Source organism: Mizuhopecten yessoensis, unplaced genomic scaffold, assembly GCF_002113885.1.
Source record: "Mizuhopecten yessoensis strain PY_sf001 unplaced genomic scaffold, ASM211388v2 scaffold8841, whole genome shotgun sequence".
Taxonomy (NCBI): Eukaryota; Metazoa; Mollusca; class Bivalvia; order Pectinida; family Pectinidae; genus Mizuhopecten; species Mizuhopecten yessoensis.
The window spans coordinates 800852-817078 of NW_018407749.1; the positions used below are offsets into that span (position 1 = coordinate 800852).

At 36.8% G+C, this 16227-nt stretch overlaps 2 protein-coding genes across 5 annotated transcripts in view; one reads left to right on the plus strand and one right to left on the minus strand.

The window, feature by feature from the left end:
* Positions 1–16227, plus strand: part of LOC110456768 (BAI1-associated protein 3-like) — a 184232-nt gene that overhangs the window by 47098 nt on the left and 120907 nt on the right. For 2 of the 3 annotated variants that reach the window (XM_021507719.1, XM_021507720.1), the window contains exon 2: positions 1974–2178. In XM_021507719.1, coding sequence (XP_021363394.1) covers positions 1976–2178 — 203 coding nt within the window. In that variant the 5' untranslated portion in view covers positions 1974–1975. Of the gene's footprint in view, positions 1–1973; positions 2179–12955; positions 13061–16227 lie in introns of those variants that run through there. The other variant, XM_021507721.1, reaches the window with a different exon arrangement.
* LOC110456769 lies at positions 7117–11156 on the minus strand. 2 transcript variants are annotated; one of them, XM_021507723.1, is made up of 7 exons: positions 11038–11156; positions 10023–10121; positions 9595–9669; positions 8931–9011; positions 8368–8502; positions 7897–7964; positions 7117–7367 (listed from the first exon to the last, which is right to left on the minus strand). In XM_021507723.1, the coding sequence occupies exons 1-7, from the start codon at positions 11042–11044 to the stop codon at positions 7311–7313; spliced, it is 522 nt and encodes a 173-aa protein (XP_021363398.1). In that variant the 5' UTR covers positions 11045–11156; the 3' UTR covers positions 7117–7310. The 2 variants fall into 2 exon arrangements, with proteins under 2 accessions (XP_021363398.1, XP_021363397.1); XM_021507722.1 differs by having other exon boundaries at positions 10023–10157.

Here is a 16227-nt window from a genome sequence, read left to right on the forward strand (position 1 = left end):
ACCCCTCCCATATCTGTAACCCCTTCCATTTATCTTTACACCCCTCTCCCATTTATCTGTAACCCCTCCCATATCTGAAATCCCTCCCATTTATATGTAACCCCTCCCATATATGTAACCCCATCCCATTTATCTGTACACCACTCCCATTTATCTGTACACCCCTCTCCCATCTATCTGTAACCCCCTCCCATTTATCTGTAACCCCCTCCCATTTATCTGTACACCCTTCTCCCATTTATCTGTAACCCCTCCAATATCTGTTACCCCTCACATTTATCTGTACACCTCTCTCACATTTATCTATAACCCCTCCCAATTATCTGTACACCACTCCCATTTATCTGTACACCACTCCCATTTATCTGTACCATCCCTCCCATTTATATGTGCACCCCTCCAATTTATCTGTACACCCCTCCCATTTATCTGTACGTGTACATCCCCTCCCATTTGCCTGTACACCCCCTCCCATTTATCTGTACCCCCACATTTATCTGTACACCCCTCTTAGTTATCTGTACACCNCCCCCCACCACCACACACATATTTATCCGTTAATCCCCTTTCATTTATCTGTAACCACCTTCACTTTTCTGTACACCCCTCCAATTTAAACACCGCTTTCGATTTCCCACTTACGAAGTTGAGGTGATATGGTGTCATTACGTGCTGTTAGGGTATATTAGAACACTATCAGCAACATTACGTACGAAGCGTGATAATTGTTCCCGTCGGAAATAGAAAACAAGGGAAAAAATACATTCGTTTCCCCAAGATGAAACCTTGTGTATGTCATGATGTAGTCCTGATCTTTGGGCGCTACAATCGATTGCTATGATACCGAAGCATTACACAGGAGTCATGTACTTCTCTATATAAGAAGCCAGGACAATATCTCAGTGAATTATCTTTTGTGTAGAGAATATCGGCTTTTACTATGAACATTTATCGTGAGATTATGTCACATATGTCTATCCTTGTTAAAAGACTTGAAAGAAAATCCATAAAAAGTACATGACTAGCGTTTGACTAAACCGTTCGTTGACACCTACATTGTACAATGTATTCCGGAGTTCCGTATCCAATTTCGCTTTGTAAAAAAGGGAATTATTTTTTTCCACGTTGGTTGTTGCTTTATCCGAACTTATGACCTTAAAAAATGACTTATAAAAGGCCTACTTTAGTATTTTGTGTAGTGTTCATCTGACTAATGTCTATGTACTCAAACACTGCTACGATCTCTACATAGCCTTTAGTACGGTGGTCTGTGGCGCAGTGGATAGCTCACTCGCTTTTCACCAAGACGGGCCGGGGTTCGTGACGTGAAAAGGTATTGGGTCATGATCACTTGCCCGACCACGTGGGTTTTCTCCTGGTACTTCCGTTTCCTCCCACATTAAGACCCCTGCTTGCTTCAAACCGGGCTAACAAGAATGTCTATCTTGACATTCGTTGTCATATAAACTATACATAGGTTGCCTCCCTTGACATTAAGTGTTAACTTTGTATAAGATTATTTAGTCTTATATGAGTCACCTAGCCGGTAATGCTGCTATATATACAATTATTGCGAGCAACCATAGTCCCCAACTTTTAGACGATCCTCAGTATCCAAAAATGAATGAAGATCATAACTATAAATAGTAGAGCGAAAGACCCTGTTTAGCACGTGATAACCGCCATCCCAAAAAACATATTCCCTTAAATGCCTAACAACTGTAGGTGACAGAATGCGTGAACTATGCCATTTACAGAGTGATGCATGGACAGACTGACGTATGGACGGACTGTGTAAAAACGTGAAGTTTCCTCCGAAAGTACCGTTGGGGAACTTATGCTACACTTTCTTCCTTGCAATTTGAAGTAACAGCTCTTTATATTATCAGAACTTCAAACCATTGTCATGGTTCAATCTTATCTTTAAAAATCCTTTAATTTCACATTATAATTAGGTTTTCATTTCTTTCCAGCAATGGATGTTCCCAGCAGTCCCGGTTCACATTTGAGAGTCAAATCTCCACATCGGCATAGGCGTCGCCATCACTCTCCAAGTCGAACAGGGAGCGGAAGTGATTTACGACAACACCAGTCAAGACATGTGACCGTAGTGACAAATTCTGGTAAACCGGAAGGAGAAGATTATGAACTTCCACCGAGAGATTATCAAAACCCTCTGTAAGTGTTTTTGATTTTAACAAACATTTATCGTGACGTAAGATATATTTCATATTTACAAACTCTTAAATGTGTATGACTTCAATTTAAATTTTGTTTTCATATTTGAACAGCTACTCAACAGTTGTTCGGAAGTCCGTCCCTACTTTAGAACGTAAAATTATAATAACTTCAATATAAAGTCCGTTTCCCATTTCAAGTTATGGTATGTGTTCTTATACATCCGCCTCAAAAAAGAAAATGGAGAGAAAATTCTAGCATTGTAAGTTCATCATTAACGCCATGTTTTGACAGAAATCGGGCCATAACTTTAATGTTATCTATGGTGACTTATATATGCTATATAAACCACCATAGTTATCATGTGATGTTTTATTTTGAGTCATGTTGTGTATATTTTAAGGTCTTACTTTTCACAACAATGAAAATTCATTACAACACCTTCGTTTAATGTAAGGTCATGTATTCTGCTATTGTGATTTTTCAAATAAGTGGAAAACCTTCAGCAGAGTCTTGTGTTTTACCCAATTTGAAAACCCCTATGGTAGAATTTCCCTATCCAACAGCCGTGGGCATGAAAGAGACATATAATCTTCACATCATATTGGACCAGGTTCTACAACAAGCGACTCTAGCTATAGATTATCGTTTTTATCTAACTCATCAGTTGAGAAACTTCTTTTTGCCATCTTTTTATTATATTAAAAGTGATCGACACGATTGAATGTTTAACAAACGATGAGTCAGGCCAAGGAGGAAATTTTAATTTGAAACGTCTGCTAAATGACACAGTTATGATTATATCTTTGTAACCACAATTCATTTCATATTTCAAGTATTTTGGGTATTGCTCGATTCCAATAGTAATTTGTAGTGTTTGTAAAGCTATCGACTCGTAACGCGTAAACATCAATTACACTACACATCGCGGAGGAACGTCCGTATACGAGGAGAAGGATTGCCGAATGGCGCCAAGATTCAAACCGCGGCGTTTCTTACTTCAGGAATTTAAACAATCAAAATGACGGAAGGTGTTAATCAATTAATCGATTAGTTAACGCGTATATCTTACCAACACGTTGTCATTTAATTGATGGTTTGGGAGTTTATTAGCAGTTTTGGTAGAAATGACTATTTCTTCATGCTAAGTTATATTTTTTTTACCATTATACGACGGACACGTGTCATACTATAAATACCAACAGACGTTTAGGTCTCTCGTTGTATAACATCTAGGTCTTTAAGCATTAACGTACGGCTGTTAGAAACTCCGTAGTGTAGTCGTCCGTCCGAATATGTACATGTCGATCCAATGAATAATATATACCAATAAAACCCCTGTGGACGCTCAGCATCTGAACCGCGCATGTAAACGAAAACTTATGTCAAATATATGCTTGCTGTAGCCACAACGTTTTGACGACAATTGTTCAAAAATCGAAATAAAAAAAATCAACTAATTAAATAAATACTTGTGACAAAACGTTCTGGAGATTTGATCATTTTAATGTTTGTCGGTTTCCAAACTGACAGCAATTCGACCGTAATCTAATATTTCCTTTTCCAAATTATTGATACGTTTTGAGCATTCTCAAGCAAAGTTTCGTTCCAAATCGACATAATTTCAAGCATGCTCTTGCCTAATCTATCGAGAATCCACTATCATTTTCCCGTGAATCTTCACAATATTTCAAACATCATCTAGCTTTTCCGTTCTCAAATTATTGACCAGATTTCTGGCATTCTCATTTTCTGGAACGTTGCCTGATATTCATTGTGATAAGGGTTTCTGCCCGTCAAAAGGTCCGCTGAGGATTTGTAAGGGGACAGGAATATAGGCAATATGTGAATGCTGCAAATAACATACCAGTGACTGAGGTACAGATGATGAATACTTAATACCATTCCCGGTACATTTATATGACATCGTTGTAGATAATGTAACTACGGCCAAACTTTCACGTATTTCCATGGAAACGTGACCGGGAGAATTGGAAACTTGAATCACTTTTTTGATTGAAGTTGGAGAGAGATGGGGCTTCGTACACTTGTCTTTGTCATGACGTCGTCAAAATAACGTGAATTAGCTATATAGCTATATTAGCTATATAGAAATAAAGCGAATGTGTATTTTAGAGTCCCAAGATAATAATTCATCGCATTAGTAGTCTCTTTAAAGAGCATGTCTGGTACTCAGACTCGTCTGATCTGAAGAAGGTTATCATTTTGTTGACTATGACAGGCGCCTTCACGCCAAAAGCGATACATACTGGCTTAGAAACCTATAAAATTTCTTTTATGAATGGCAATATAAACTTGTGAAATCAATTAATAACACAGTTGAAAGATTTACAAGAATGTATGATGAATCGGTAACCATAAAAAAAATATTAACTTTAAATACAGCTCATCATTCTAGTCCATTGAATGAAAACTCTAGTAATTGTGGATTTGTAGATACCGTTGAAGCGAAGGTTTCTAATTATTTAGATAATATTTTAGCTAGCGAACAAGTTTGAAGGGAGATCACTCTTACATAAATTGATGGTACATGTATGTGGTAACGTCGCCTAGGTCCTTAAGTCATCTCTTATCGCTAACTGAATAAATCGAGATTTTCGCAATGTAGAAATGCTTGCGTTGTAAGCGTTGAGTAAATAATACGTATTTAAAGATTATAAAGATTTTAGATGCTAGAATCATGAAAATTAATCCCCACATCTGGATCTGTTTATTGAGTCACATAGCGAACATTTCCACCCCCGAGAACTATTACGTTTACAGTACTCTCCAGAACGAACAAATACATGTACATTATTGAGACATTTAATGAGTTGTGGAATAAACTCTTGTAATAAACCTAATGTATCGCATCCCATTAATAATGGGAATGGGTTATCTCCCATTACCAAATATTCTATATGGTCATTACGTAGTGTGGTGAAATCTGTCTAAACTCAGAACGGTAGAACAGTAGATGATACAGGTTGTCAGACTACACAGGTTCTATTTACGCAAAAAGTGAAAATAATGTAGCTTGTTCGATGTTGTTGTTTCTGAATAAAGGATCAGTTAAGTGTATTGTATTGTCAGTCCCTGTATACTCTTTACCTTCTAAATCCAATGGAAACTTATTTTATGTTCACGGCATCGCGTGTTTCATTGTTTTATTAGAAAAAAATGCTTACGATGTTTTTTCGGACACTGCACTAGAACAACAGCGGTCCTTCACTTAAACATCCAGAGTCAACGAGTTTGACTTATAATTTGATGCAGAAAATTAAAAAACCCCACACATAATGAATGGTTTGGCTTTCTAGTTAATTGATTTTTCAACCGTAGGCCACTGAATGTGTTCGGCTGCGTGTTCACTGTTATAGAACAGGGTAATTAAAACACGGGAATTCTGTGTAATTAAAACAAAGTGCAGGGTACTCTCAGAATGTGTTGAGTCGGGCTGTAAGCTGATGCAAAGCTGCTTCGTTTCATCACTCCTTTGTTTCGTTCGCTTCGCTTTCTTTTACTGCTTTGTTAGTTCGTTTCGTTTCATTTTTTTCTGCTGCTTTTTGTTTTATTTGGTTTCTTTTCATAAAATATTGCTCCGTTTGTATATATTAGATTTGTTTCGTATCGTATAGGATAGACTTTTTTTCGACATGCCCATACATTTTCCACCGACATGATTATATTAGAAACTAAACTAGATATGAAGTGATGCTGCCGATTTTCTGGCTGTCTACATCTTCATCTTCTTGATGTCAACCATCCATATATTTGACTGATCTTTCCCAACCCAAAATATGTATGAACCTGTGAAGGTCAGGAGTCATACCAATTCAATGTCGAGCCGCTTTTGACGTAGTGTCATAGTGATAATGCCAAACATCCATCATTTTTGTTGTTGGATATAATTTAAATTAAATTCGGAAGATAATTTTATTTCGGCAATTTTTTGTATCTCAGAACATCGATATACTGACGTCAAAGAGACATATACCAGACTAACTTTAAAATGATCAATTAAACCTTCCATGATCCAATAGAATGACAATAGAAACAGAAGATTTAGCTCCCTTTATTGGCATGACCTATGCAACTGGAGGCGCAGAGAAAATCAGTATTTTAATTAAGAGTTACTCCCCTTCTGTCACTCAATATTCTTAGGTAAGCCTAGCACAACGAATTTCTAAATATAAGTGGAGTGTGAAATATCGTTTCAGAGATTGGGGGATAATACTGACTGGGATATTAGACATGTACAATCATTTAATTCTAGTCAAATAAGAAGTAAAATGAAAGACTTGTTCATTTGGGTTACACATCATATGACGACGGTGTCCATAGAGGACGGGGCCGCTCAATCAGGGGTAATTGAAATGGTCGCCTCGCTGAAACATCACGAAACTTGCAAAATCATTGTACTACCCGGCACATTATTCTGACAATGGGCCAATTTAGAAGCAAAGAAAAATACCACAGACAGCAGAAAGAAGATAAATGAGAAAATATTTTTTTGGGGTTCCGCGTGTTGCTATGCGTACATCCAGTTCAATTTGCTCTCTTCAGAGTCGTCAGAGCTCACAGGTCAGGAGACAACATGATTGATTATGCTCCCGGAAAAGGTTCCCGATATATCGCCTACTTGATGCAATGTATGTGACACACCGTCTCCAAACTGCATATAACCCTAAAATTGCATTAAGCTGTCTCCAGCCTGTCAGAAGTTATGGCCCCCACGATAAATCTTCTCTGAAAAGGCATGTTTCAATGTAGACTTTTGGTGGCTCTACGAATGCCAGCTTTGAAATAAGCAGTAAATACAAATATCAGTTAATAATGACTTGTTCTATTTCTAAACATAAAAAAAAATAATTAATACAATATTTATCAAAATACTAATTTCTTATAAACATGTAAATAAACAAAAAACGATGAAAATCTAAATTGAAAAACTTTGAAAAACCAAAACTGAATCTACATGTAAAATCGACTTGCTTTCACATTAATCAAAGAGACAGGCATTTTGTCAATAAGTTTATACTTAATTCACTCTAAGGTCAAATGATGAATGTATTTCTTAAAACAGCGTTTCATTGATCACATTTATATCCGTGGTATCTTCGTTGTACAAATCACCCGCTGCAGCTCCTGGAGGCTTGCGGGGCAATGACGTCATCACTTGGTTTGCGCTGTAACATCAAAAGTCAACGTTTGTAATTATACTTAGTACTAAATTCAACACGGGCTCGTGTACTTACTTCTCTTTAAATAGATTGTTGACATTCTAATAAATTGTTTAAAGTTAATAAAAACTGTTAACCTTCTTCGAAGGAATCACAAGAATGACGCGGGGAGTTGGAAAATGCTTTATAAGAAAAATGTTCTTTTCCTTTCGACAGACTGCATATTGATATGGAACTAGACCTAAGTTTGACGATTACGGCAATCTACAAGGAACTATTTTCTCACATTCCGCAAAAATTAAGAATTTTCGACACATTTATTTTACTTTAAGGTGCATGACAGGGATGTGTTATAAACTGTTATGAGTTCAAACCTTCAGTTAACTTTAAGGTGTACGACAGGGCGTAGCCTTGTGTTAGTGAATTTCATATGAAGTTTTTAAGTTTTTAAAGAAGCATTTGATGATTCTACAAAGTCGTTAAGTATGAACGGATTATAATTTGAAATAAGAAGAAATGCTGCTCATTTACTTACTGTGAGTAAGACGTCGTGTAGAGATTTCGTCGATCTGTGGTTCTTCATAACATTGAAACAGGATGATTCTGGAATCAAACAAAGATCACATTTGTGTTATATATAATAGTTGAAATTCTGCAACATGGAAGAAAGAAATGTTAAAATAAGCACTTGACAAAACTTGATAACGACATGAATCTCGAGTAATATTATAAATTGATGCATAATATCATATCAAAATAAGAGATGAGAGAATGTTTTCCAAAAATGAATAAAATCATTGTCGCAAGAACTGATTGCAATAGTGAGTGTCAGGAAGGGCAATTTTACTGTAGATATACATTGCACAGTATGTATCAGACAATGCTCATTCGACAAATGAAGAAAACTTTCAGTCGAAGTATCCATTTCCTGCAAAATATCTTCGTGATCATTTTTACGTGTGATAATGTATTTATGAATCCAGTTAAATAATTAAACAGTACATACCGTTTTCGGTCTTGGAGTAATCCTTCTTGTAGAAGAGGTTGTACCATACTTTGTTCCGGGTGGCACTTTTCTCCCTCAACTCGACATCCTCCTCGTGGGGCGGGCAGCTGACCCAGCCGTGGGGAGACTTTTGTTCTGGTGTCATAATAAAGTTTTAGTTATTGATTCATTTGATGTCAGGAACTAAAATTTTGTAAAAGTTGAAAATCATATATCGTTTTAATAAGATAACAGTTCAGAGATCGGTTATTCTGTTATCAGGTTTTTTTTTCTGATTAGACTTTTGAGTAGAGAAAGCTCATACATACAAACATACAAATTTGAGTTCGTCAAGAATATTTCAAAACATTTTAGGAATTTATTAACTTTGATCGAATATATGCGTTCGGTTGTATCATTTTTGTACTATATCTGTAATTTCAATTTTCATATTGTTCAATTTATTTAAAACAAAATCCTTTTGGTCAGTGTAAAACACGTGCCGATACACATTCAGGATTTACATTTTTAGACGTTGGTCATTGGATTGTTGGCAACGATTAATTCACAGTATAACTTCTTACTTGGTATATCTGGAAGATATCTTGACCATGCTGGGGTCATCAGGTCATCTCTTGTGGCCGGAGAAGGGTGGACAATGGCACCTGAAAAATAACAATTATCATAAATATCGTTAGTAACTCAACTTCCTGAGATTGAGTAACTAGTTATCTATGTCGGAGTAAACCCAGCGCCTTTCGCAATTTTCATTGGTTGTCTATAGAACACCGAGTAGCCCCCTAATTTTGAACAAGGGAAGTAACTCGATCGATGTCACTTTTGATACCTGAATTTAACAGTTAACGAACCAGTGGCAAATTAAACAAACTAGTTAGAAAACTTTCAAAGTAACAGAACCCAACATGTCACATAGTTGAAAGGGGAAAATCCAACACTATCCCGGAAAGTGTTCTGTAAAATACGTCATATCAAAGCAATCATCAACCGCACAATTCTGGCCCAATATTCATAAGAAAATCACGATTATTTTTCTTTCTTATGAGTATGGTTCCTGGTCCCAACCACTAACTACACAACCAACAAACTCTCATTAAAATGCTTTCTAAACGTATCTCCCGTTTAACGTTCGTGCGGAAAGAATCCTTCATTCCCCTGACACTGGCAAACCATTGGAATACACTACAGCCCGGTAGAAGTAGAGTTACATAGTACATGTATACCACTTACCGTGGTTAAATCCGCTGTGTGGGTTTGGTGCTATCTGCTTCAGACTGACATAGCATGACCTCTTCAGAAATTCAGCTTCAAATAGATCCAATAAATCCGAATTATGAATATGTAAATTATGTTTCTCGTAAATTTCTTTTACAGGAAAACACACAATGAATATATATTGATATGTCCTCCATTTCAAATGTAAAGCGTCGGCGATATTTCGAAACGAGATATTTAAACACTGATCTACCAACAAAATCAAGCATGACAAAATACTAATTACCACAAAATTCGAGGGAAATCCAGCCTCCGATTGTTTAAAATATAATTCATTTTCGTAGTACAGTAACATGTACATTTTTACGTCATTTTCTAAATCATATGTTATATTGCGTTATATCAATAATAACATAATTAAAAAGCTAATTTAGCTGACCTACCAGTGTCATTTCTTTTGAGTTTGTTTGTCTCGATAAGGTTGTCTAGAAAACCCGAGAGATCGCTGTCGAGCCGTCCTCCAGATTTACGAGTCGTGATATCTGTTAATATGTTAAATTCCATGTTTAAGTCAAAATCTGAAACGAAAACATAATGTCATTTGTATGTCTAAAGTTAAAAAGTAAATACGATATTTAACAGATTTAACGGACTCACGGAGCCATGACGATCTCCATCGTCTATATTTGATATAAGGGTCATGGGTTTGTTCCATGTATTTCTCTCGTTCCCTCTCCCTCTCTCGTTCCCTCTCCTTCTCTCACTCTCTCCCTCAAACCTTCCTAGACCCAAGAGGCGTACTGTTTAACATGGGCTTATAAACAGATTAAATGTATAGTTCTTTACAGTGGGCGGGCATAAAACAATAACACAATGATCTGGTACACGTGGTCACATTCTGCTGTATGATTGTCCCTGTATCTTTTGAGAAACCCTATACTTCGATGAGATAGGCATTTTCGCATTACATTAATTTGAAGGACGATTTAAAACGAACGTACATATGGCAGTATTTATTCCATTTTCGATTTCTACGAAAATTTTCCATTTTCGAGTTCTTCGAAAATCGGCCATTTGAAGAACAGTGGCAGCAGAAGATAGATTTTGTTCAAAACTACGTTATTTTCCGTATAATGTTCTTCGCCTCATGTTGAAATTACCCTCTCGTCTGAGATTTTTTATCATTTATCCTTTTTCACTGCAACTACCTTAAGACGTAATCAAATATTCGATCCCGCATTACGTTTTCCTTCCAGTTGCAAAAAAAAAAAACGAAAATAAAACGCGCAAAAATTCCCTGTTCTACAGTATGGTACAGACTTTAGATTCGTGTAGCCTGAAAGGAAATGTAAACTATGTTAACGGTCCGTAAACGACATCAGTGGTACGTATACCCTCGTACATGACTATTTGATACTTAACATATTACATTTATGTACAAAACTTCCATAAACTCACCTTTCATTGTTGATGTTCGTCGCTGATTTTGTCGATTTTCTTAGTAAAGTACTGCTTGTTAAACTCTGCGCAAAATATCGCGCAACATCAAACTGGTTGTGAAGCACAGCAATATTGACGTCACAATAACTTTGCACATGTGACGCCATAACTAAGAATGTCAATGACGTCACAGAGACACAAACTGATTGTTAACACGTGTAGCGTAAATAAGGCGGATACATTAGCGGATCCAGCCCCAACTCCGTTAGATAAAAATGTTCGCGTCCTCAAAAACCAAAACAAAAGATATTTTTCTATCATGTCAAATTGAAATATATCATTGCATACGGTTATTTCTTAAGTCAAAGGGAGGTAAATCGTGTTATCTTAGCTTTATCTAATACCGCGCCTTCAAGCGCCAAGCCCTTTCATCCTCTCCAACAGTCATCTCCCGTTGATCCAGGAAACAACAAGTCCCCTGTTGAAAATAAAGGATACATAACGACCGCATTTAGCTCAGTATAGATATCGTTCAATTACAGTAACTCATCCATAGTAAATGTAAATATGTAATGTAAAATTGCAACTAAATACAAATGGTGAAAACTTATTTTCAACATGAACCTTTCGTTGTTCCATAGCCTCTACTAGTCAAACGTCAAACTCAGAAAAATGTCGCGCAACTTTGTTTCGCTTTGTTTAGAGGAAGGGGGCAAAAGAAAAACAGATTCTGTGTGGACTTCTTCTCATGACCATGCAGTGGGATACAGCATGGGTATTATTCTCTTATACCGCTAACCTGCAGGAGACTCGGTGAAAAATTAAAACGACTGTGAAAATAAACAACATTTTTTAATTGATTGGTCGAGTCCGTAGGAAAAATGTTTAAAGATACAGTTGAAAGAACCTCATAATTTATTAAATATTTCTTACATTGTGGGATCTTGAGGTTGTACGTGATCGAAGCTATTAACTCAGATAATATTATACCCCTTGATCTCGTATCACGTATACACCCGATACGACATAATGCCCTAGTCTTATAAATACTTAGTCTGCAAACAAAACGTCCCGAAACTTTTTAATTAAACTTGATTCAACAGACGTAGACTATTTACTGGGTTAATATACCCCGAGAGTTCCAATACAGTAGATTACAGAAGATCTACCTGTAAACCCCGATTTACCTGAGCCTTACCTGGACAAACACGTCTTTTCGTTACTAAGACAAAACTGAACTGTTAAATCGCGTCATTTAGTACCTGTCCCTGTGTCAACACACTAGATCTACCCTAACCCGGTAGGTGATCCTCAAAATGTTCTTAAGACAAGTAAAAATGGCCGGATGATTGGTCAAGTGTTTTCCCTAATGTCACGAAACACTTTAAAATATATGGACCTCTATTTACGCTACGCAAGATCTCGGAGTTGGATTTTCATGTCTATAGTATTTTCCTATACGGTCCCCCTCTGTTATACATTTTATAGCAAGAATGTCCATTTAAAGTTTAACCCTTTAAACACACGTGATTAAATAGATTTATTTATTTGGAGAATTATAGTTTCTTCTGAATTAATCTGTACAAATCTGATTTAGATGTGTATTAGAAGTGGTGTTGTAAGTCAACGCCATGGTATATGCATTACAGCAACTCTATATAGAGCTCCCGCGGACGTTTATAAACACTGATGATAATATTGTTATTATTACAAGTCATATTCTCACATTAATGTAACAAGGTTTAAGGACACAATACAAGCATATCATGTACAAGTGCTGGCAACACTTATAGCCATATATGTATAGGTATATATATGTGTATGGTAGACATATATGTGTAGGTATGTGTATGTAGGCGTGCGCTTCCACGTGTGACAATGTTTATGAAGGGCTCTGTCGATGTCACGTGTCCAAACACAGGGACCAAAAAGGGATTTATGCAATGATGATGTAAACTTCATGTACTGTCATGGATTACGGGAGAGTCATCGATTACGAGAAACAACTACTTAATGAAGCTGTCCTGGAGAATCTTGTGTTGTAAGTAGTCTTAATATGATGGTTTACTTTTGGTAAGGTTTTTACAATCCCTTGTCTGTGTAATAATTTAGCTGTAACAGGCGCTGTATTGTTTATGATTATTCTGACAGATACGCAATGATATTACACTGAAACATATGTTCGTATATGTCGTGACTGGAATGATCTTGATTATCGTTAAAATTTACGTTTTACTAAGGATTTTAGGTAGAAAGCTATTTGAAATATACACTCACGATGAGAGTACAACATTATAACCCCTTCGGACCTGATTTCGTTCTCACGACTATTGTACCCTTATCTTGTACACACTTGCTTTCACTTTTCAAGTAAAGAAAACTGAAATAACTGAATGTCAGGGGTCAAATCAACTAGTTTGTTTATGGTTCGGATTTCTATACGCGCTCCGGTGTAACGTTGAGAAGTGACTCCTTTAAAATAGCACACATAGTCAATTTTACGGGTCACTTTTGGTGACCATACTTATCAACAACAATGTAAACACATCTTTTATTCCATTCATACCACGGGCAGTTGTATCTAGTACAGGAAATGTACACACGTCAATTTACATATACGTGTTTGTTCACCTGTTTTGATTAAGAGAGCATAACCATGTTCTATCTAGGACATTTCTGTACATGAAGTTCGTCTCTACCACACGTACAACAATACACCGTGTGTGAAGTTCGTGATAAACACTAATTACTGTGAAAAGTGAACAATCGCTGTTCACATCGCTTTGGAGTTTAGTTAAATACTGTAAAACCTAACATCATACATGCAGATTGCAGTTCATTTAATTTGTCAGAATATCAAGGAATATTTCGGATAATACGACGCAGGTTAAAATGTCCATACATGCGTGTAATCTTATTTAAAATATTAATACATGTGGTTAGGGTACAATTTTTTATAGTTACATGATTTATAATTTGAATGATAAAAAGCAGCAATGCCGTTTTTTTCCATGTTCAGAAGACCACCTTTTTCTATAAATAACGGATCTCCAAATCAAAAGATATGTTCAAGAATAATAACAACCGCTTTTGCAGTTAGTAAGAGCTTGTTGTGGTCAAAATGTTATCGGGTAAGTTATAGTAATTAAAGGTGGGAAACAGAAGCGAACTTACACACGGGGCTTAGTGATGGGTTTACAAAGGGTCTAAACAGTGCGAGACGAGGAAATCTGGACACANGGGGGTTGAGAAGGGAGAAAATGGAATAAGGAAAAGCAATGTACATGGTGTTTGATAATAACGAAATCGGAATGCCTGGTTCGACAGGGATGTGACTTTGTTTATCAAGCACGCTGATATGACTGTTTGTCGCTGAGAATTGTGTAAAGCAGCAATTATTTGGTTGCAGTACCATTCATTGAAAAGGGGAAGGCAACTGTAGGAGCAGAATGGTATAATGTTACGTGTTTATAGATCTAAGGGATTTACTTCCCTTTTCTCATTCCTTTTGTTACATATCATGATCTGTATTGAAATCTTTGTATGTGTAAATTAACTTGTCTAAATCAATGTTGTCATGATTATTTAATTCGAGCCTTAGTAAAATTTTAGTCATACACTTCTGTTTGAAATGAAAGTGAGTAGTTTGGTCTAAAAAGGCAGTCCGGCGCAAGCAATGCCTCCCCTAATCTGCAGGGGGATCACTCATTAGTCTCCTCTTACGATACATGTATAGTGGGGTAACAGCAGTTGCATTCTTTTGACGATCCCCGACCTGCAGGTTTTAGCTATCATATTTGATTAACAAAACCCGGGTTCACCACCCTGTTTCAGATTCCTTTGTTATCATTGCGAACTTGTACGCCACTCTGTCTGAAAAAACCCCTTGGATTTGTGCCCGACGACAAAGAAGTAAAAGGCTTAATATACTAATCAAGCTCCATATGCATGGTCAATATATTCAAATATGGAACACATATCTCACAACAATTACAAAACAAATTTATCAACATATATTTATGATTCTGATCTGCCCGAATGGTAGTGCGCAGGGCGACCCCGTCTGAATGGGGAAGTAACTAGAATACACAGTGAAAACCCACGTGGTACGGTAAGTGACCCCATTTTACATTTACGTTTTCACGTATCTTAGGGGAATCGAACCTCGACCGTCTTTGTGAAAGGCAAGTACAATATCCACTGCGCCAACGAGTTGGGGAGGGGACAATGTGTATAACAAAGAGGGAAGCAGCAGGAAGTCGAGAGATGTAGAAAGGGAGTTGAGGGGACAGGAAAGGAGTTCGGTCGAGTAAGAAACGTTCCGAGCTCTCATGTATAGAAGGAGATGGGTGGGTTATGATTGGATTACTGAAGAACATCAAGTTACCGCTGCAGGTTTTTTTTATGTTTGATGTAAATTATATAATTCGGATACATCAAGTGGCTACTTGACAAACCGAAAAGAACAGCCATGCTTGAAATGTTATCTCTGATAAGTACACGACAAGTTTCTGTAAATTAAGATAAATTGAATTCCGGGAGATGTCAGTTATTTTCATATGCAATTAAAATCTTGAATCTAATTTGGTATATATATGTATACTTTTTGTTTATCATTATTGTGTATTTTAGGCGTGTGTATTTTATATTGAGCGTGTGTTTAGATACTAGAATCGATCGTTCTTTTGCGACATATTCTGTCCCACTCCTGACATTACAGAAATCTATTACACTCAATACCACCACCACACCACCACCACTTTCTCCTCTCACACCTCTTCTTTCGCCTCCCATCACTGACCTAAATGCTCTCAGTGTCATATCGTCACAAACGCTTGCCACAGACATATCAAATAGAGTAATATAACAAAGCGTTCGGCTGACGTAGAAATCTTTAGAGATGTGTTACCTTCCCTGACGATTGCTAATGTTAAAAGTCAACTTTCCAATGATTGACAGCGATGTTGATGTTGTTTGATGTTGGAGCGTGCTTCGTCGCATACGGACAATCCAGAGCATACCAAATATCGATTTTTTGCAGTAGTAAATGACATGATAAAGATTGACACGCGCTAATCAAAGGGATGTCAAAAGAACCGGGAAGCATCCCGTGGGTTCAATTATAGAATATGGAAAACACGAGTAGTTTACAATATAGTGAATAAGTAACATAGCATAGATCATCATAGTGTTGTTTTATTATTGTAA